Source organism: Ammospiza caudacuta, chromosome 1 (genome assembly GCF_027887145.1).
Source record: "Ammospiza caudacuta isolate bAmmCau1 chromosome 1, bAmmCau1.pri, whole genome shotgun sequence".
NCBI lineage: Eukaryota > Metazoa > Chordata > Aves > Passeriformes > Passerellidae > Ammospiza > Ammospiza caudacuta.
In genome coordinates this window covers 93,272,157-93,296,209 of record NC_080593.1, presented here as the reverse complement: position 1 = coordinate 93,296,209, position 24,053 = coordinate 93,272,157, and the positions used below count along the sequence as shown (strand labels likewise).

The window sequence follows — 24,053 nt, the reverse complement described above, 5'->3', positions numbered from 1 at the left end:
TCCTCAAGCCCTGTATAGCATAATTTTTTAGAAATGAGTATTGGATATGAAGCAAGTACAGCTGCTGGCATCACCATATTTCAGATCAAAGTGATCTATATTTGTATGTCTCCTGCTGGCACAGGTGCCTCTGCTCATCTGTGAGAGACAGCAACAATGTACACGTGGCTGATATCACCTCCACACACTGCTTGTCACAAAGGAGGAAGATTTTCAGTGGCCCTCTTAACTAATCTTCAAAAAAATCAAACTCACTGCACTAAGAAATTTAACTGTGTATCTCCAGCATTCTTGTATACCAGGATTCAGCTATTGCTGGATGCCTAGTGCTTGAAAGAAAGGGGTGATAATTTCCTCTTGGACCTAGAAACTTACTTTTTTCCTTAATATTTTAGGCCAAATGTCTACATACAGATTGAGTCTAGATCCATGAGGAGAATTGGGCACAAGTGTAAAATCCCTTCTACAACACTTGCATTCCACAGTGACGTATCTGGCTCAGACCCTGACAAGAACAATCCAAAATTCAACAGCATACTAGGAAAATAAAATAAAACTGAAAAAACACAGACCAAAGCCCTCCTAAAGAACAGATTGATGCAAATCCAGCCACTCATTTTCTAGGTTTTCTATACAATGAAATCAGGTGTGAACTCACCTCAACAAGCTGTTCTTTCTGCTCTGATAGCTTGCAAGTATATTCTGCTACAGCTTCAAGATTTCCCTCTACTCCTGTGATTTTTAATGCTTTGAGAACCATATGATCTGTATGGTATTTCAGAAGATCTGCTGCCAGAGATGTTGCTGCACTGTGGACCTTGAATAGCATTAAAAGAAGAAGAGATAAACAATGAAACAGAAAAAAGAATCTATCCAATACCAAGTCAAACAAGCTTAAGAGACAGATTAATTTTTCAAGAAGGAAAAACTTCACTGGCATGAAAGCTCCTATAACGCTTGCTTATCATCTGGAGTTTTAGTTCTTCAATTACTATTCAAAGATAAAATCCACTGCAATAAAAAAAAATAAAAAGCCAAAAAACTCTCCCCACAAACAAGAAAAAACAACTTCACAACCAAATATGGAGAGAAACAAAAGAGCAGCTGAGTTATCACACCACTGCTTTCTGATTATGTTACACCTGAGGAAAAACCAGGTGCATGAATCTGTGGGTCACCAAGTCCAAGAGAAGGAAAGCACAATGGCCATCCCACTTCTCCTAAAGAACACACATTGAACTGTGTAAATCAGACTGAAGCCACGCAAAACTGAATTCATAATATATTAGAAATTAGAATTATCAGTGATGCAAAGAAAAGCTTGAATATAATCAGCTTGTGACAGAGACTTAGGGAAGTATAAAGCACCTTTTCTACAAGGAGAGGGGTCTTGAAGGAGTCTCAATCTCCCCACACTCCCAACAAGCAAGGAGAAGCTTCTCATTTAAACACATCTCTAAATCCAGACACACACAGACACTGTCCTGTGAAGGACCATGGTTGAAAACAGAATCAGTGACAGCTGCTGCTAGTTCTAGCAACTAGTCACTAGGTTACCTTAAGGATATTGCTAAAACCAAAATAGCAACCTCTTTAGGAACAGGAGAATATGCTCATAGGACTACTGTGAGTCTTGTAATACTGCACTCACTTTGCTAGACTAGACTGAGTACAGAACAAACTTGGTGTTCAAGAGGAAGTATTTTTCCAGCTCTTATGAATGTGATGAGCTTGGAACTCACTCCATACAGAAGAGTTTTTACTGGAATGGTTTGTTGGGGATTTTAATTCACTGGATTCCATTTTTACCCCCTTCCTCTGGCAGTACTTCCTGTGCATCTAGAATTAGGTTCTTCTGGATTTGTTTTTTAATTTCACAAAGGACAAGACAACTGAATTGTTGCCTCAAAACCTGCTGCAATTGTTTTTTAGAGGGGGAAAAACGAGCTATGACAACCTGTTATAAACTATTTATATAACATTGCTCACATGGCATTAAAAATTAGCACAAATCACTAATCCCAGAAATGAAGTCAACTCTGAAGAAAGGATATCTGAAAGGCTTGTAATGCTGGAGTAGGAACTGGCAATTCTCATTTATATGTAGACTACATAGAGATCACCTTTTCATTAGAGATTCTTTTCATCCTGATCCAAAATAGAAATATACTTCTACTTAATGCTGTCTCTGATCATTAGCAGTAAAATCATCTCAAGAAAGAAACACAACTTCGGTTTCTTCCATAAAAAGACAGAGTTAACTACTTTAACAAGGCTGTCTTTTGTTCTCAGCCACTCAGGCTCTCAAAAACATTTTAATTATAGTCACAGTACTTGAATTTAACCAGTAGAAATCCTGACTGATACACTGTGGCACCCCAAGTCAGACCGACAGGAGAGCCTTCAGGCACGTACAGAAGCACGGCCACGCTGGGATCAATTCAATCACTACACAGAGAACAACAAAAACAACAAAATTCTCTGAACTTACTTCTAAGAGCATGAATCCTTTCTTTCACACAACATATTCCAGCCACCTGTGGCTTTATGATCTATGCAATTAAATAGTCACATCCTAATTTGACTGGGAACTCTTCCACCTCATGCAGCACCTGGGAACAATGTTATTCAAAAAGGATAATCTCATAGCACTGTGAAGTGCTCCTATTCCAAAGTGAAGGCCACTTTGGAAAAGCTCTGCTGCCTATTTCCTCCATAATGGTGACCAAATTACAAACCAGCACATAATCAAAGTGCAAAAATTATCTATCCTTCACTTTCTGGAGCCAAACACTCTGCCTGACAGCAGAAGTGCAACTGAAGTGAAACAGACTGAAAGCACTGTTCAAATCTTCAGAACAGCTGCAGGAACTACAGTCCAGAAGACAAAATTTCTTATTCTGCCTATGGTAAAAAGGGGAGCATGATTTTTTCAGCAGTCGAGATTTTCCAGTTACAGCAGCTGACAGCTCAGCCTAAGCAAGTTCGCCACACTTCTCCAACATCTTTGCACTGCTCTGTGTTGAAACTCACTGTTCTTAATCTTCATTTCTCCCTCTGCTTAAAAGAACAGCAATTTGAAGCAATTGAAAAGATAGCTGAATCATGTGCAAATATTTAGGAAGCTGCCAGAAATCAGATTCTGTATTTGCTTCAATTCTGTGGAACAGACAAGGCAGCCATGCTATCCTCACTAGGAAGGGTGAAGACCCTGAGCAGCAAGTGCAGTCCATCCCATGGACCAAATGAGGCAGCTATTCCATGTGTGTATGCAAGCTGACCTCAGCATACTTGCACTTAGGAAAAGAACAATGATTTACTACAGACACACACACAGCTGACAACTGCTGAAAAAAACCCCCTGAATATAAGGCACTGTCATAACATATTTCTGCTAAGGAAATGAATAGGAAAAGTTAAATAAAAATAAACTGCAAATGTAATTTATTAATTTAGGCACACACTAGAAGAAAATGTTTTAACAAACAGTGATGCATGCATCCCCAAGAGAAGTTTGCCTTTACATTTAAAATAATGATTACATACACAGTACTTGCTTCCAAAAACACTTTTTTGGGTTAGCAGTGAACCTATGCAGCCAACAGATTTCTAATCAGTAAGGACAAAGATGATGTAGCTAAATCCATGACCTAATTCTGATTTGGTTACTCTTGTCTATTAGCAGGCAACAGTCTTCTTGGGTACAGGATCCTATTTTACAACCTCATTATGAAAAGTATGAAATTCAAACTTTTATTCACCTTATCTTGCTTAAGCTGCACTTACCTCTCTTTTAAGTTCATTCATGCACTGGCATGTTTTTAAAATGGCTACTTCCAAGTCTTCCATGAGATCCTTTGTCTTTTGGTTTTGCTACAAAGCAAAGGAAGAAACCAACAAGACATTACACAAAAAACTCAGCAAACTCCACCTTGACATCATATGCCATTAGTTCAAGAACCTTTAGAAGACAGCCTTTTCTTTCTAGGTGAAATGCTCTGACTTATGCAGCCTGTGTATATTCTACTAGGAAAATTCTTTTATACAAAACATTTATCACCAAATTAAATCTAAAACCAATTGTGAGGCAATTTAATTGACTGCTTGTATTCAACAGGAATTTATTTCTAAACCTCACTGAGCTTTTTTCAGAAAAGGGTTTCCTTGACATCTGCCAGAAATCATCTACCTGACCATCCTAAAGTAAAACAAGCATTTAAGGCTTTTTTTTTTTAAATATAAACATATTTTTTAAAATAAAGTGGTACCTAAAAATGTTATACCAAATGTTTTATATTGAGTTATAAGATTGGTTCTTCAGAACATTCACCTTGTAATGAAACTGTTGAGCTGAAACCAAATATCCACCTCAGTGAGCAGTTATTATTTTACCTGCTGCTGTGTCTTTAGTCACAACTAGGTTGGGTTATTTATTAATGAAAATTCTTAATGCATTAGCACACATGTGCACGTCCAACTATTTTCACAGATCATATATATGCATAATCTTGAACTAGGCTCTCATATCTATCTTGTGAGATGTAGCCTGTAAATTATTTAGAGGTGATTATTTTCCATCAGTAATAGAACTAAGAAATAACCACGTATCCTGGTTTTGGCTGGGATAGAATTAACTCTCTTTACAAATCTGGCATGCTGCTGCTTCAGATTTGTGATAAAGGCAGCGCTGACAACACAGTGTTAGTTATTGCTGAGCAGTGTTTGCACAGCTGCCTACCAGGGCTAACCAACAACACCAAGCTAAACACAGGTTTAGCTCCTATAGTTAAAGGGAGTCTATAAAATTGATATTCTGTATGTGTCTTGTTTGTCATAACAATATTCTGTATTATCAGTAAGATTTATATGCCCTTCAAACTACACTACTGCATTAAAAACACCTGACAGCAGTACCTGATTCAAAGAGGAAAAAAGGAACAAAAAGGCTTTCTCATAAGACACATTCAGTTAAGTAAATATCCTATACCAGGACACATCTGCCTTATTTCAGAGTGTTGATAAGACTTTGTGCTACACATATCCTCAGGAGCAAGACTGAAAGCAAAGCAGCATCAAAACCAGAAGCTGCATTTTCCAACCTTGCTTTGCTTCCCCTTTTGCATGTATCTTCTATAATTTTCAAGGAACAAATAAGACAAATGATAGACGCAGGCTTAACATGATTCTTTTCTAAAAGCTACCATCATTTAAATAACGTAAAAAAGGACAAACAAAAATAGCCTTATTGTTTCTCTTCTCTTTCCATAATATTAAAAACCCAGGCAATTTTTTACAATGTTTCCCTTTCCAATAGTTTAACTGTTTCAGTTGAAAACAAGAAAGAAAACTGTGGTCACAGCTATGGTATCAAGGCAACTGAAATCTCTGAGCTACTCCACCAAAAGACTTCACTATTTAAGACTGTGCAGTGATACTTCTGTTCACTGCCTTGTTTAGACTCTCATCTTCATTAAAATTAGTCTACTGCCATCAGTAGCCTAATTTAGCCATCAAAGAATGAATGAAGCAGTACCACTGGGGTAGGGGGAGGCCAGAACATATGGAAGCTGCAAAAGCACAGAACAAACTGTGGCTTCCTTGATCAGCTCCCACTGTGAGGAATACACCCAATTCTCTCTTCCTAGACCAGAAGAAAGACTGCATTCAAAATTTCTTTTCAAAGTAGAGATGAAAAGATTTACTTTGCTAAAAAGCTCTTACAGCTTGCATCCACACTGAAACCAGCTGCTCTAGTTCCATTTTAGCTTGTTTAGACAGCTCCAAAATGTGCTCTCTGTGCTCATGACTGGTATAGGCAGAGTCTGTGAAGTCTTCTGTGTGTTCCAGGATAACTTCCAGCATTGTTGAAAGGTTCTCTTTTGAGAGAAAATAAAGATTCTCACGGAGACCTTCCACCTTATTCTGAAAAAGAAGCACATCATTTCCTTGAGAATTTACATGATTTAGTTGTGATGCAAATGCAGAAAGCAGATCTATCATTTTACATTTTATTTTTTTCCCTAATGCTTTTTAAAATTACTCCCTTATGTTCAAAGTAATCCAACAATTTCCTTGTGTCCAGACCTGCAGTTTGGGGTTTGGGATGTTTCTTAAAAGTGATAATACAACCAGCAGTTTAGTAGCCTCTTATCAGGAATAGCAGCAAATATATTATTGTATTCCTTATCAGGAATAACAGCAAATACATCATTGTTCTACTGCTGTCAATAAAAAGTTTCTAAGTTCAGGAAGTTTCAGAAATTAAATATATGATCCAATTTTGTTTGATCCTTCCACATCCATGTAATCCATTTTGAGTAGTTTTCTAAAAATGTGTATGTAGCAAATTTAATACTTTGGGGCACTCTCAAAAAATTTCAGTGGAAATTCAAAGAGGGGAAATGGATAAACAAATAAATTGAACCAAAGTGACACACTCAAAAGCAGTAAGCCATGGCTGCCCATTAACTGTTCTTAATGGAGTATGAAATTTAGAAAAGCCTTTATGAGGAAAAAAGTCCATTGAGCTACAATTTCAATTCAGAACATTTCTTTTAAATGACAGCTTGCTCATTTAAATGTTTTTAAGAATATTTTTGTGTGCAGTTTTAAAAACATTAACACTTATTAAGCAAGAATTCTCAACAATTTTAATGAAGGTCTGAGCCGATTCTGATATTTCAGTTTATTCAATGTCAATGCATCACCTCAACAACATATAAGAGTTCTGAATGCATACTGATTCAGAAGGAGAGGCATGTTTTGGCAATGACAATTACATTATAGTCACCTCTTGACAGATTCTTTAGCATTTTGAGACAGTTATTTAAGTCAACACCTCTGAAGGGATGCAGCTCCATGATTTCAAATCTAAAATCAATTTTTTTCCCCACAAAATCCTAGTTAAGAGGTACTTTACTAGCTGTAGAAAACATTATTTCTACTCTTACCTTGAATTCTTTGATGCCAGAATATATACTGATGGGGGCCATTTCACTTTCTCCATTTGGTCTAGAGTCAGTTACAATTTCTATCACCTGTTCCAAAGCTAGTCTCATCCGATGAAAAACTCCATCTTTGTTAATACGAGCAGACTCACAGTCTGGATGCCTCAGACAAGTCTTTTTAAAGAAAGCAGAGTAACTATTATGAAAGAGTACACATGCAGTATATTGAAATGAATGCTTCCTGCTAAGACAAGTCTAGAAAATTATTTTAAAATACGGAATTCTTTGTTAAACTGCTGTTGAATTCACACTGTTACTCAGAATACAGAGATTTTCTTTCTTCATTCTTTACACTTATACCCTCCTTTAGCATGAAATCTGAAGTGAGAGAGTGAGGGAGGAGAGTCAGCTCTCCTGGCCGATGCCATGCTTTGTGATTTAGCCAAGTTGTGTAAGGGTGCACAAACTCACTCACCTTTGAAGCAGTCAGGAGCATCATAGTGCACTTCTCAAGAACAGCCCTAGATGCTGCCATTCTAGCTTTTTTCTTCTCATCCTTCAAATCCTAAACACCAAAAGAAAAAAAAGACCCAAATATCACACAGTATTTAAAATACTAACTTGTGAGACTGGAAAAAGAACTCTTGCAGGTGAATGGTTGTGAAAAAGCTTTCTAATTTGTGATAACTGCTATTTTCAGCCTAAGTCATGATCTAGAACTTACTTTTCAGACAGACTTCAATTTATGCATTTATTCTTGGCTCTATTCAACTCAGATTTCAAAGAAGGAAGATCTCAAAGATATAGAGCATGTTATGTAAACTGTTGCTAATTTTGATACCTTTATCATACGGCATTATTCATAAAACAGAAAAATGAGGTGAAAAGAATAGCTGACAAGAAGTATTTTCTGAAATGGAGGGGAGGGTAAGGCAGAAACAGAGAACACCTGATTTTCATTATACTGCAGCGGAAGAAATGTAAACTATATCTTTTCTCTACTTCAATGTTATATTTGCTACATACCAGTAATAAAAAAAGTCTTAACAGGCTGAAAAAGCAATTCCTTGGTATTTCTCTGCTCTGAGTACAGAAACTTATCGAGAACTTTCCAGGGAAAGATGGATGGATTTGCAAAACTGAACTATACCCCCAGCAAAGTTCATCAAAACAGAAGAATTTAGACTCCAAACCAGGATGTGGGGGAAGAGGGCAAGACATTAATCCCTCAATATGCAAGAGGGTCTAACAAGGGAAAGAACTTAGAAAGCTACAGCTACCCTCTTCACACTGCTCACAAATACAGCTGAGTGCTGGGTGTCAAACAGGCAACTGAATGGGATGAGCTGAAGCTTTACAAGATGCAATTAATCCTAATATACCCTAGATTAACAAAAACACCCAGATAAATCACAGCAGCAGCCTGTTTTGACATTTTTATAATGTCTGTATTTAGCAACTACAGAAAATCTTTAAGATCAAAACCACATGAAAAACCAAATCAATAAAACAATGAAACAGGAAAACAGTTGATTTCTGAAATTCTGACATTACACTCTGATAAATCTGATGGCACTCAAGAATTTATGGCACACTTAAAAATACTGTGAGGGAATGCCTCCTCCCCATAAAACCAGTAGTGCCACATAGCAGCCTACACACTGTAAACTGAACACATCAAGAAAATCCTGACACAACTGAAAAAGTGGTAATGTAGCACTCTTGCCAAAAGAGTCAAGTAGGCAAGGAGGGGAGAGCAGAAGACAACTTAACACTGAAAATCCAGTTGAAAAGTGAATGCAGTTGAAAAGTGACTATGACTTCCTAATTAATGCATGTTTCCCTTTCAAAGGACCAACTGCTTCCGGGAAAAAATACTTCAGAGAAAAAAAGAGTTCCCTTCTAAGCAGGTATTTCCTTTAATTTTAAGTAGGTTTCCCAGTTCTTTGACACCAAGCATGCACGCATCAACAGTAAAAGGAAACACATGATGCTGGCCAATTTGTTTATACAAGCAGATTTCTGAATTTTGATGGATATTAGGGACTCTGTATATTAACACCAAACTCTGGTTTAGCTTTGAACAGAGGATTGGATTATCAAGGGAAAGCAACCAGAGCCCACAGGAGAAGTCTTTAGCCTCAGCAAACCCTTAAATTTACATGGAAGTAGTGGGGAAAAAAGCTTCCAGTATGAATGAAAGGCTTTGAAAGAGTAGCTACCTATGAGAACTAAAATTCATCGCCCTAACATAAGAAGGTCTCAACCTAAACCTAGAAAGGTATTTAATAATAATAATAATCATCATCAGCATCATCATCAAACTCTAACAAGCCACCAAGCAGATGCTTTATTAGAATCCCTTTGGAGTTTAAGATAATGAAGTCCTTTCACTACATGCAAACTTCAAATATTCTGTCCAATAACAACAGACAAACTATACCAGAGTAATGAGCCAGAAAGGTTAGAGCCAAAAGAAAGTGACTGAAGCCAAAAGACAATGAATATAACACACACCCAGGCTTCTGGAAGACATGCAGGGCAAACAATGCAGCCATATTTCTCAGGCTGAGCTTTAAAATGAAAAGATGGGTTTTGGGTGGAGCAAGGAGAGGGCAGGTTCCACAGAGAGGACATCAGCAATTGTTTTGTTTTCTTTTATCATCCCAGAAGAACCCACACCTTCCTGATAACAAGATGAAGATGATACTGTGCAACATCTCTTACAACTCCTTACTAATACTTACATTTTGCCGATCTCCAGTTAAATGGGCAAACTCCACCATTTCATTCCCAAACTGGCTGAATATCTGTACAAACTCCTGGAAACTACTGACTTTTTCTAGTTGTTCCATTGTTGCAAGAACCTGCAAGATAAAGGAAAACACTGTAGATTAACAAAAACCATTATCATTGAACTAGGAGTACTATTATTTACAGACATTCCTAAGGTGTGTAGTTTAAAACGTATATATTTGTCACAATTTAGGCATTAATAACTCAGCCAGAAATCCATAGTGAGTTAATTATCATGCTGCTTTCAAAGTTAGTCATTTGTTGTCAGCCCTCAAAACACATTTTCCCTGCTCCTCACAATATGAAGAGTAAGAGTATTGATGGATTCAGCTTCCAGATTCATGAAAAAATGTGGCTTTAAATTTAATATGACAGTAACAAGTGCAGATGATACCCCTGTGTTGTAACTCTCCATTTCAGATGCCTCCCTTTAAAGTCTAAAATCACAGTTACAGAGATGTGTTTCGGTGGCTCTGCATATTAAAAAAAAAAAAAAAAAGGCAACAGAACTCAACAAAACTGAAAAAAAAAGGTAAAAATAAGTGAATTCATAGTTTTGTACTTTCCATAACAACCTACTCTAACTCTGGAGATTTCTATCAGGTGCATATAAAACAAAGAACTAAATAAACCCAGGTTGTACCAAGTTCTTACTCACGATATATAAACACATGTAAAATCAGCATTTTTTTAAACATTTAGAAAGACTATCATAGAGCTCATAAATTACTGATTACTGAAGGTATCCTGTGAAGTCACTACATTATGGATTATAACAGAAATCACCATCTGCATTTTTCAGGTTAGACATATACTTGCTAATCTCAAAGTGATCTTTCAAATCCACTAAATGTCTTCAGAAGGGAAACACTCAAAGCAGTTCTATATTGTCTTTCAGACTGGAGATAAAACACCACATGAAAATTTAAGAGACTGTACTTGAAAGGGAGAAACTTCAACTGATTTTTCCTTTTCTATGCCAAAAGTATCTCCCCACAACTAGAAAAACAGTGTACACACCTGATTATGACAAACTCCCCCTTCCCTGCAACCCTGGCAAACTCTCCTAGAAGCGCCCATTTGTTTGTGGCAGAGCAGCCACTCAGTCTCAGCTGTAACCTCAGTAAAGCAAATGTCCCACTGTGACTGCTGTGGAATTCACAGCTTTATCAAGCAATATTAGACTGCAGCAATCTGTCTGAGTATATTACGTTGGGCAAGCAGTTCCACAAAGGCTGCAGAAAGGAGGAGTTTTCCTGATTGGGCTGTTGATACATAGGAAAGGCTGGAGTGCGAAGGACTTGGAAGGAAGATGCATAAAGATGTGAAAATAGCATCATGGGAGTGGAAGGAGGAGAGAACCACAGACAGAGAAAGTGAGGATGTAGAACAGTAAATGCGGATAAAAGAGGAAAACATACAAGCTAATGTCCAACTTTCTCTTCTAAGAATAGATAAAAAGAAATATTAATGATGCCCAACCATTCTAGGTTTAATCAAATGTAGTACTTTATGAGTCTGACCTTGGTTGCAAACAACTGTTACAGTTTTCTGTGGATCTATCATGACAAATTCTTGTCAAATAAAAATTACAGTGAAAGCACATGCATTTCCATTACATTAAATAATTCTAGACATCCCAGGCAGAGCTGACATTCCAAAAACCTGTATAGACAGCTCTAAATTTGTTTAAAGCTTATTCAAGATGCTGATACAATGTACAATATCTGTGATGTCTTCATAATTTTTCGTTTTAAAGCTTTTTCAACAAGAAACATGCAGATAGTAATGAAGACATACATCTATTAATTAAAAGGTTAAAAAATGTAAAAAACCCTCAAGGCTTTAAGCTCTTATTAACGTCTAAATTAGCACTAGGTATTGCACAGCTACTGCTGCAGGATGAATGCTGCCTTGCAAACAGCAGTGGCAGGCTGACATCACCTCAGGGCACATCCATATTTTGATCCAAAATGCACAATGCAGCAACTCCCACACTATCTGTCACTTCCCTGCTTATTGTTCTGGCTCTCCTGACCTGACTGGTGACAGTGACTGGAGCGAAACCTTAAGCTCACCAATGCAGTGACTAAGCCTGTTGGATAATGGAACTGATTTTGTAAGGTAGGAAAGATGTGGGCAGGTATGGAAGAAAATGAACGCAATCCAAGAACACAAGGACAGCATATATGGTGCAGAGAATGTGGAAGCAGGAACAGGATCACTGGGGATCACCAGCCAGAGGCTGGATTCTGGAACAGATCACCATTCTGGAAGATCTCAATCACTTCATTTGTCTGAGAGATTGGACGCCCAACCACTCATCTGTTCTTCTATCCTTAGCCCTTGACTGACTCTTTGTTCACATGAGGAAGACTATGACAATGGGGGAAAAAAAAGGTGTTCAGAAATAGGCAGTAAAATAAAAGGCAATAGAAGTTTAACATTGGGCATTCATTCTCTAAGATAAAAATGGAGCTGAGATCTTCTGGAACAGTGATGCACTTCAAGAAGCCAGAATCTTCTCCAGCTGGCAGTGCTGATGATCCTCAGTACTTTTCCATCCTCTTTGCCATATTATACTACACTATCTCAGGGTATTTGTGTGCACTTCTTCAATCCCTGCCCATATTATCCCTCTACCACCATGTCTCCTACAGGAAGAACCTCTTTGCTATCCATCATAGTGGTGTCTGACACACTTTTTGGGAATGCATTCTAAAAAATTAGGGCATATATAAATATTAGGCCTGTATAAAACACTATTTATTTAATCTGGTTCTGTAGATGTGAATTGCTCTACTGGTACCACAGACAAAAGCAGACTTTCCCAGATGTGCACTACGCACAGAAAGGAGAATGCAGTGAAACCCAGGAGATCCCAAAGATCAGCTGTGTCCTGGGGGGCACCAGGCACAGCACTCACAGCTGGGCAAGGGAGGGGATTGTCCCACTCTGCTCTGCACTGGGGCAGCCTCACCGCCAGTGCTGGGGGCAGTTCTGGGTGCCACCATATAAGAGGGATATTGAACCATTAGAGAGTGTCCAGAGGAGGGCTATGAAGATGGTGAAGGGCCTTGAGGGGAAGCTGTATGAGGAACAGCTGAGATCCCTTGGTCTGTTAGGAGAAGAGGAGACTGAGGGGAGACCTGATTGCAGTTACAACTTTCTTGTGAGGGAACAAGGAGCAGCAGGCACTGATCTCTTCTGTGACAGGACCTGAGGGAATGGCCTGAAGTTTTATCTGGGGAGTTTTAGGTCGGCTATCATGAAAAGGTTCTTCACCCAGAGGGTGGTTGGGCACTGGAACAGGATTGCCAGGAAGTGCCACAGCCTGACAAGAAGCATTTGGACAGTGCTCTTGGACACATGGTGTTACTCTTGGGGTGTCCTGTGCAGGGCCAGGAGTTGGACTTGGGTCCCTTCAACTCAGGATATTTTATGATTCTGTGCCTACGGCAGTCAGAATCAGATACACTTTGGACTATAAGATTGCTTGAAATGCTTTCAAAATTAAATGCTACATCTGTGCTTACTATATTCACATTGGTGTGTATATGACAATGTTTTCATATATACTTAAAATTACTAGAAACCTAGCCTGGTCATGAAAGGATATAGCCTTCCTTACCCTTTTCATGATATGTGCATTTGCACAGTTGCTCCATAGCCTAAACCTGCCACTTTTGGAAAGGTAAATTAATTAGGATTACTGCATGGCTGCAGATGACAGCAGAAAAGCAGCAAAAGGTATTAAATGCATCATTCTGGTCTTCAGTGCAAAAAAAGACCAACGCTGCAAGGAACATCAGCAAACTGATATTGATAACACTGCTGCAAACTGAATCAACCGCTGGGAGAAGAAATGAGCACAAAGATGGCAGATCAGTGCTGACAAGTCTAAAGCCAGAGAGATGCAGGTAATTTCACTGGTTTTGAATCCTGGACTGAGCTAAGTGCCTTGGATCTACGTGCTGCAAAACAGAGTCCGGTGGGTCTGGAAAGTAAACTGGGACAAAGGAAGTGGAAAGAGGGGCAGTGCTCTGGATTACAAGCTCAGAATTAATGGAAACCCCCAGGCCTTATCAGGTTCTCATTTTTCAAATAGAGGATTTTTCTATTTTTGTTTTAGCACATTGTGAAGAAAAAAATGGAAGAATATCCTACAGGCAGGACAGTGAAGTCTGCACTGAATGAAACAGATTATATTTGAGGTTAAATGGGCCTTCATAGAATTATTTAAACCAACCAAGTAGTTTCATCCTAAGTTTCAAGACCTAAGTTAAACTGCACAAAAACCTTTTAATCTGTAAATCTCACTTCACTGGCACAGACATTTATGTACATTCCTCACAGTTTTTTGCCTAGATCCCATAAAGCTCTCCTTGTCTTGATCCTGACAGAACAAACATCCTGTCATTAGCAAGCAGATGATTTATTGACCATTTTATCAACAGACACACTTTTCACCTCACAGCAAATTTAAAGTTAAATAAGCAGTAACACAGCATCTTCTCCAACACAATAAGTAAATGTGGCTGATATAAAATGCAGAATCAATGAAAATTGTTATTTTAATACTACTGAGAGCCATCCCTTTTCACATACCTGCTAAGTAAACAAGTATGTGCAAGACATTCATTTTATCTCTTTATTTTATAATTACTCTAGAGAGACAATGACAATATCACATTTACCACCAGTCTTTTGCACTGAATACAGGTGTTAGTTAAACAGAACAGAAAAGAAGCTACAATACCTTGTTCCTGGAAGTTATAATTTGCTTAATAACAATTCTGTCTGCTAACACCAACACCTTTGTGACAGAAGAAAGCAACAACCTTGCAGCTTTCACCACACCCGTTTTGTCCGTAAAGATTGTTATGTGGCTGTCAGATTCTGGGTGATCCAAGCTAGCCACATCTGTAAGCTGTGCAATTGTTTCACCTAGAAGGAAAAAAAAAAATAAAGTGACTTTCTATACTTAGAAGAAAGATACTGGGCTATTAAACATTCTTAACTTTTACTTTTGAGGAATAAGACAATTTCAGAGCTATCTACAACTCTTTTTATTTCACTTTACTTCCTTCAACTGACTGCTGGTGGCACCCTCTCCATATTTAAATGGGGATTACCATTCACTACTACGTTATTCTTCCATCTGTAACATACACTAATTGCCTTACAGTCATCTACAGCTATTTGAGGGGGGAGTGATGGGTGAATTAGGGAGTGTGGAGGGAGAAAACATTAGTGGAAGGTATTTTTCTGATTTTGATAGCCAAAGTCACACCAGTACCCACCCTTGCAGCATCAATCCACTGGAAGAGTGGGATGCAGCAAGGCAGAAAGTACTATGAACTCCCCTGCACTTTGCAAATTTCAATTAGCATTCCCATAATTTATAGGTTTCCTACTCCTGCAGAAGTCTCCAGGCATGAATAATAAAGAGATTTCAAACATAACTTTACAATTTGGATGACTGAAGCATTATGAGACTACTGCACTTTACATTCAAAGGAGGACCCCTAAACAGGGCACTGTCAGAGACAGGAAAGGGAAAAGAGGCAAGGAAGTGCTGATTTTTGGTTCAGCACCATCTTTTTATTCAACTTTGATTTAGTTAGATAGACAGTTAAAAAGGCTTAATTGACCACTTTGATTTTTTATGCAGGTAAAAACTCTACATCCACTGCAGCTAATGGATTTCCTTATCTGAGAAAGAAACACAGACCATATCCAATTGAATCTTCTGGAGTACCTTAGATTGTAGCGCAATAGAGGAGAGACAGAGCAATTTGTTAGTCTGTAACCAGAGAAGGGCTGCTGGGAGACTGAGCTCAGGCGAGCTCTGAGACATGAGTTTTGTTAGCATGCAAGAAAAGATGACCAACCTACAGCTGACTTATAGATCATCCTTAAAGATAAAATCTAGGAAATTTGATCAAATTCCCTATGACTCATCTTCAAAACTTCAACAAAGGTAATTCACCTAAGCAGGCAAAATAACTCCAAAAGCCTGATAAAGCCAGTGCTCCCATTTGAAGAACCTGAATTATTCTGGTACTCCAGAAATACCACACACTCTAGAACAAGGAAGGCCTGACAGTCCTTCAAACCACAGTGCTCCACATTTCACAATGCTTCTCTCCTCTGATAATTGTAATCCCTTGGGTTCTTAAGCTGCCCAAATAGTATTGCTTTATGGAAAGGAACTTCCAGTACATTTGCTGGGACCAGGCTAGGTCACAAAAGGCATGCTCCAAATCATCAGTGACCCCAATACACTGTACTATGGTACAGTCTGAGGCAGTGAGCTCCACAGCTGAAGGCCCTGGAAATGGATAGAAGCAAGAGGACTTAAAAAAGTAGAGCTGCAGCTCAAAGAGTGAGGGGCAGCCAGAGGCACTCCCAGTGAAGCTCCAGGACAAGTCTCCAGCCAGGTAAGGAGATCATTTGACAGTAAAACACATTGGCCATTGCCTTCTCCATAGTCCAATTCATTTCACTTCACACCAGTCTCTACTTTTTCACCTTTGTCAGCAGATTAACCTATTTCTGGGACCTCACAGTATCTGTGATAACATAAAATGCTGTAGAATCCCACAGAGAACAATTACAACAAATGCAAAGTTCTTTTGGCAGCCAAGAAAGGATGCACATCATTATCCCATTTTTTATGCTATGGGATTCACCTTCTTGAGGATGAATCAAGTCATAGGTGAAGCAGCTAGTCATACAAAGAGTTATCAGAGAACACTGAAACACCTGCAACATCTGCCTGCTAAAAGCTCCAGACAGCCACAGAAACTCAAGACTTCTGGTAACAGAACAAAGGCTTCCTTCCCTACCTAGAGATCTGCAACTACAGGGACAGGAATTAAGCCCTGGGAGTAAGCTAAGAGGAACAAGACCTGTTAGGGTAAAGAGATGGAGCTAGGGAAGCTGTACCCAGCTGGGCATACACCAGTCCCTAAAACACATCTGAGCATGTCAAAGAAACAGTTTACTGTCACTGCAATTCTTCTATCATGACTGACAGATTATGACAATTGGGTGATATTTCTAATGATAGAAACACAATTGTCACATCCATGTCAAAGAACGTTAACAAGAAAAAAATCAGGTTATTGTGGGCTAGTCAGCCTCACATCAGCCTCCAGGATTACCACTAAAATAATCTTGGAAGACATTACCACATTAAGCTGAACAAAACAATCAGGAAGAGCCATCACAGACCTGCCAAGGTGAATAGTGCCTTATTGATCTGAGTGCCTTTTACCATAAAATGACACTGTTTATAAAAAAAGAAGTAATGAATGCTGTGCATCTCAGCTTCAGCATAGCCCCTGCCATGATCTCCCAGAGTTTCCTTACAGCTTCATCTAGGGATATGGACTAAGTGAACAAAGAGGTGGGTAGAAAATGAACCTGATGGGCTTGGGGATGCTGATAACAGGTACAAAGTTCACTGGGCAGAATATTTCCAGTGGTGTACCTCTGGGACTGACAGGAGTCATCCAAACTATTCCCTGGATGATTACTCAGCATGCTCAGCAAGTGTGTGAACAATACCAAAGTGGGGGAGTGTCTGATACTGAGGAGGGCAGGGCTGCTAGACAGAGGAACAGACTGAAAAAAAAAGATCTGATAGAAAATCTCTGAAGTCTAACAAGGGCAGTAAATACCACATCTGGGCCAGGGTAACACCACTCAGCCCTACATGCTGAGATCAGATGTCAACAGGGAATCTTTGTAGGGAAAGACATGGGGGGCAACAAAGAGTTGAACAGGAGTCAGCCATAATGAATGGCCAACTGCATGTGGAAGGCTGCAGAAATGATTCTTCCCTTCCTTTTGTCACTTGTGAGGCAGCATCTGGAGCACCATGTCCACTTCTGGGCTCCTCAACATCTCAGCTGACACACTGGAGCGAGTGATATAAGGGGAGAACTTGAAGGGGGGAAGTTTATTCTGCCCCAAGAAGAGAAGGTCAGTGGCAGAGCTTTCTGTGCTCTACATCTATCCCCCTAGGGGGCAGGTATGGAGACACAGACAGACTGATCCCTGGTGATGGAACAAGATGTAAGAAAATACTTTGGCCACACCAAAGGTAGTCTAACACTCTTATGTAAGGGCAGAAGAAAGAGGTAAGAAATGAGCAGTGTACAAGAAATTGCATGATCTCCATTCTTGGGAGTTAAAATGATCCTTACAACTTCAGTTATTCTGTGATTCCATTTATCCATTTAAATTTCCATTTTTCAGCCTTCTTAATTTAGCTCTCTCTGTACTAAAACCAAAGCAAAAATAGCAGAGAGCTATTTATTACTTTTATTTTACTCCACGTCTTCCTTTAGGGCTAGAATACTGGCAGAGAATACTGGAAAAGCTATGACACTTATTCCTGACATGTGCTTTCTCTTTTAAATTAGCCAGTCTTTCCTAGTTTTTAGACAGAAAAAGAAGACAAAAAAAAAAAAAAAAATCACAGATGGGCATCTAAAATGTGCTTCTGTAAGTTAAATTCCACTACTATACTGTCACTGTAAACATTGACACAGTGTAAGAATAATGTTACCCAAAATCTGCTACATGACCCTCTGCAGTGTTTTAGGATTCTATTTTGAGTCAATCAAATTACAAGGTTTATTACAAGGAAATAGTCATAACAAGTCTGAAACATTTCAAATCACTGATTATACCCTTCTCAAGAAACAGATACAACATCTGTCATCCTTCAAAGTCTCTGCAGAATATGCAATTGATTTAAAGACTCCCTACTCTTCTCAGAAATTGAGATGCTTAATGTTCTAAATCGTTTTGTGTTGAAATCTTTTATGCCTTGTAAAATCTCCATTCCTAAGACACAATCTAATTTATTGGGTAAAAAGAAGTATGAACAGCTCTACCAGATTCCCTGCCCTAAAGAGAAAAGGCTTTCTGCTGCCTATGCCCTCAGAACATAGGGTTTCATTAATACAGAACATATTCTTGGCTATAATTGTCCAGGAAATTTTTTGGCATGCTTGGGAACACCAAAGTTATTAAAAATGGCACTTGAGTAATCATGATCAGAAATGGAGTTCAGAGGACGTTTACCCACTCAAAGGACTTTGTTACTGTGTCCAACACTGAACAGTCCACAGAGACACTACTGGCACAAAAAATCCTCCATCAAACAAATAACCAGGAGCAAACATGTTTGCTATACTGAATTTTCCATGTAAGCTGTAAGTTAGATCTCAAATGCAAGGAACAAGTGAGCCATGCCAAAGTAAACGTGAGGCTGACAGAAATGTAAACAGGCCATATCTTCACTCGTCTAGACTGAGGCTATTACTGCATAACAGGAAATAAAACTTTCAATACAAAAGAACTATAGTCTTTTGCTGGAATAAAGTATTGCAGGCTAATTTTAGATTCTGAGCTCCTCCTGCATACAGTGATAGGGAGAAAAAAGTACTTAACCACAGCATAACTGGCAAGTCAAAAAATAGAGATTCAGACTGCACTGCTCTCCCAGCAGCTGAGATTATCGATGTGAACTTTGGCAATTTTGTCTTGTCAGCATTTTACTTGGATCTCTGAAGAGAAAACACATGCTTCACATAATGAATGGAATGTTTTAAAATTAGGACACTTCTGTTTGCAGCCAAGTTTACTGGAGCAACTAGAATTTTCAGTCTAAAGTTTATCCAGAATAGTCCTTCAAATCACAAGAACAATCATTCGTCAGCAGCATGTTTCTAGACATGGCAACTCATTGTTAAGAGATTTTCAGAAGATTTCCTACAGCACCATGCCCAATTTCTAAGCTTCTTTTTTCATTTAATCACAAATAATAGTATGAACTGCATCCCCAAAGTTTGAGGTCAGAACAGTGATCCAACAAGACGTACACCAGTTAGGTCAGCAAAGACAAGTTTTTCAGAACTCTGAGGTAATTTCAAAGATAAAAACCAAACAGCCACCCAAGCCTCCTTTTTAACTTAACAGATCAGTTTCAAGTACAGTAATCCACATCTTGGAGCAGAATATTGCTCCATAATGCAGTAAATCAAGACATGATAAAGGGTTGTTGAAGGGTCATTTATTTGTCCCCACAACAGAAAGTCAAGATTGTCTCCCTGAAGCCACAGCAAGCAGAATGTGTATCACACTTGCAGGCTCATCCACCTGCTCAAACTGGGAAAGCTTCAAGTAGAATTTCCCATAATCCAAAGGTATTTGAAAGCAAAAACAAAACCTTACCCCACTAACAACAAAAGGAACACACTGCTAGATGTCATATTGAAGCCTTCACTGCAGATCTAAGAATATGCATTTACTGATGGCCACTGAAATATTAGGCAAGGAATAGTATTTAGTATCTAGGAAAGCAGTTTTTAGCATGACACTGGCATTGTCCTACAGCATCACAGAATGCAATTCCCTATCGGCCTAAACAGAGTCTTCTGGGGGAAGGAGAGTGACAGCAGGCAACTCAATTATCCACACTTCACATTCAATTCATACACACAGCAAGTTTGCAACAAAACTTGAATCCAGCAAAAAGGCAAGCACAATATGATTTTCAGTCTAGTGAGGGGAGTCATCAGATGACTGATGTGAGTCATCTTACTGAGTCCTGATGAAATATGGGTTGACGCTGACCTTCATTCAGACACTGAGATTTGGAATGCAGTGACCTCAATAGCTTAACACTCAAATAACTTAAAATACTCCACTGTTTTAACTTGGCAGCAATAAACTCTAAAGTTGTACTCCCAACACTCTGCTCTTTGTCTGTCGTAACATCATAAAAAAAGAGCAGTCAGGTAATTCCTTGAGGCAAATGATCCCATAAAAATCAAAGCCAACACACAATTCCATTCCCTATTCGTAAGATGACAGCAATTTAAGTAAGTGACAAAATCAGGGAACAGATTAGGCCTTGAATGAACCAGCAGAGGAAAGTTAAGCAATTAAATAATGAAGTTCTTACATTATGCCTGACACTAAAAATAGCATGCCAAAAATGGTACCAGTACAATTTCATGAGTAACTCCATACCTGCTCTCCTTGCCTCGATGCAAGCAACACTCATTTCCTCCTTCAGCTCATGGTTTTCGTTGGCGATGGCCTCACCCACAGTAACAAATCTCCCAACTGCCAGGTTAACGGCCTGGCCCACTCGCTGGATTGCCTGCAGAGTCTTGTCGGAGCGCTTTGGTTTATCCTTATGATTAATAAGAGTGGTTATCTGCAAGCAAGAATAGTGATTTATTAGAACATTTTAACTTTAGTACTGAGGGAAAGTTTTGAATTGTTGAATTGAACTCAATAGTAGACTTCCACAGTACTTCACTAATAAAATTCAGTTTTGTGTTGTGTCATGAAGCATCATTTAACTTCTCAGAGAATGAAAACAACATTGAAGTGCAATTAAGGTTGCTCATCTGCTCAGTTTATCTCACATGAAAAGAAGGATTTTTTTTTTATTCCACTCCCCATTTGCAGTATTAAAATAAACTGTCCTGGGTCTCAACAGCCTTTCAAACTACACACATAGCCCTCTCCTCATTAAAATATCCACCATACTCACAACTTAAACATCCTCAATTACACATGTTTCCTAGAATTTAGAAAAAGGTTGCTACTTTGATACAAGTTATCAGTGAAACAATTTGAGGACATTCCTATTTTGCACTCCTGACTTGGCTCTTCTGCCCACTGCAAAGTGCTACACATTCCCTCCTGGATCACATGGACTAGAGATCAGCTGCATGCTGGCTGTAGTAGACTGAAGATTTGTCCAAAACAACAAACATGAGGAAACAAAGACATCCTATCCCCTCACAGAGAAGAAAGGCAGGATTGCAGAAGCACCTTCTGAACCAAGGCATCAGAGAACAGTGAGCAATCCTGCAACTCACAATTAAGTGACTATAAACTGCATTACAAACATGGGCTTTACATTTTTTCTACAATTATTTTCCAGTGAGAAGCAGGAGAGAAATTAAACTCTATAGTTTCTAACATCCTAAACTAGCATAAAAACCCAACAAAAATAGTCCTGCCTGTCCTTGGCTCCCACTCTCATGTTTGCAAAGCATTTATCTGATATGGGTTAAACCTCAGCTGTGGAGATGATGCTTGTTGTTTTAGTTTTTCCCATTATCAGGTCCCCAGTCTGGTTCACTGCACAGCTTCATGAATATTCTTGGTGACAAAAGGGAAACAGTCCAGCCTGAGGGAAGATGGGCAGGAGCACTCCTTTCAGAGGGAATATAGTTTAAAATGGCCACAGAACTCCACTGTAAGCCACATCCCCAGGAGCTCAAAGATGTCTCTTTAAAGAATCCCAAAATTACCTCAATTACCTAAATGTCTGAACATCTCAGCTCTATCAGCTTGATCACAGATGTCTTTGCTGCTCCTCAAGAAGACATAAATCATCATTCACTCATTCTCCCACCAGGCAAGCCTGTGGTGGGACAGGAGCATACAAGCTGTATCTGTAATGCTCACTACATATTCAAGGGCATAGCAGAAACTGTTCTGCTTCATGATTTGATCAATGATTTGGAAAAAAAGAGTGGTGGTGTTTAACACCTTGCTGAGGCTTGTTTGGAATGCCAAGAGCTGGCTTAGCCAAGTTTCCAGTAATAAACTCTTTGCAATAGGAGATATCAACATACATAGAGCGCTTTGCACACACAAGAAAAATAAAAAACCCAAAAAACCTGAGAACAGTGCTTCCCTATGGAAGAACTGCTATGAGATGTAAGAATATTTTATTCTGGTACAAAACATCAGTACAGAAATGCATTGTCTGCCCACTGCCTTCTTATATATGCCCTACTTAAGCCAAAAGGTCTAAAGGAAAGCCATACAGTTCATTCAACAGATCTGTCCCTGTAAGAGACCCCTGGATGACCAAACTTCAACTCCGAAGCCTATGAACCTTGGATACCTTTCCAGTGAAAAGATCTTCCTACAATGAAAACATTCTTAATAGAGAGTAAACTGAGGAAACATCTGAACATCTTCAAATTAATTTTAAATGAGGAATGACATTCCTCAAAGCAAACAATTACCATCACTTTAGTGGAAATTCAGACCTACGTGAAATTCATGGTATAAACAACTGCACTACACAGCTCTCCTGAATTCCTGCGTTGTAGGTACTTCAGGTATACAGAATTTTAAAAATACCTGTCAGCAGCTAATCTAACAGTGCCAGCTGGTGAATTCTTGAATAGGCACTGCTAGCAAGCCAACTGAGAGGATTAGTCCAAACACTGAAGAAAACCAAACTGAACAGAGGGTCACAACTTTGTTTCTTCAACTTGTTTTTAAGTAAACAGCAACCCATAGTGGATTAGTATTACATTCGTACAGTTACTGACTTCTCAGAAGTACATGTAAAATAACACTGGCCTAAAACAAACTGCAAGTTTACATGCTGGCTGCAAGTTTACCTCCCACAACATTTTACACCAGTAGAAGTTTAAACATGTTCTGCATAACCCTGAAAAAAAATACATATGCAAATAACACTGCAGAGTGAAAGGAATCCCACTGTCTCTTACAAATCATCAAGGGCATTTATTTTAATTCCCATGTTACTGCAGAGGTATGCAAATAATAAAAACCATAAAGATATCACAGCTTAAATTCCTTTATTAAAGTCTTACAAAACACTCTCAGGAACATGAGTGCCTTTTACAATTCTATCATTTCTTTTGCACTCTTTTCAGAGGGCATCATAGTTTTTGCAGCAAAAAAACACAACCCCTCTAGTCCCCCTGCCAAGGTTAAACAAGAATAAGCAGCTGTTTTGACAGGTCTTATCACCAGTGTCATCTTAACCTCATGAAGTTCAACAAGGCTAAACACAAGGTCTTGCACTGGGGCTGGGACAATGCACAGTACCAATGCAGGCTGGGGGATGAATGGATTTGGAACAGCCCAGCAGAAAATGACTTGGGGGTATTGGTGCAAGAAAAACTGGATGGGAGCAAACAATGTGCTTGTATCCTGGGCTGCCTCAAAAGCAGCGTGGCCAGCAGGCTGAAGGAGGGGATTCTGCCCCTCTACTCTGGTGAGACCCACCTCGAGAGGGGTGTACAGCTCTGGGATCCCCAACAGAAGGAGGACATGGACCTATTGAAGACAGCTCAGAGGAGGGCCATGAAGATGGCCAGAGGGATGGAGCACCCTCTGACCATGACAGGCAGAGAGGGCTGGGGTGGTTCAGCCTGCAGAAGGCTCCAGGGAGACCTCACAGCAGCCTGTTAACATTTAAAGGTGGCTTAGAAGAAG

The 24,053-nt window shown here is 39.1% G+C and overlaps 1 protein-coding gene across 1 annotated transcript in view; it reads right to left on the bottom strand.

The window, feature by feature from the left end:
- The window catches only part of CTNNAL1 (catenin alpha like 1), a 57,347-nt gene that overhangs the window by 15,505 nt on the left and 17,789 nt on the right, over window positions 1-24,053 (bottom strand). Inside the window, exons 2-9 of the mRNA XM_058801995.1 lie at window positions 20,799-20,988; window positions 14,503-14,690; window positions 9,695-9,814; window positions 7,423-7,512; window positions 6,951-7,121; window positions 5,722-5,922; window positions 3,787-3,873; window positions 659-817 (exon numbers count right to left, since the gene is read on the bottom strand). Coding sequence (XP_058657978.1) covers window positions 659-817; window positions 3,787-3,873; window positions 5,722-5,922; window positions 6,951-7,121; window positions 7,423-7,512; window positions 9,695-9,814; window positions 14,503-14,690; window positions 20,799-20,988 — 1,206 coding nt within the window. The remainder of the gene's footprint in view (window positions 1-658; window positions 818-3,786; window positions 3,874-5,721; window positions 5,923-6,950; window positions 7,122-7,422; window positions 7,513-9,694; window positions 9,815-14,502; window positions 14,691-20,798; window positions 20,989-24,053) is intronic.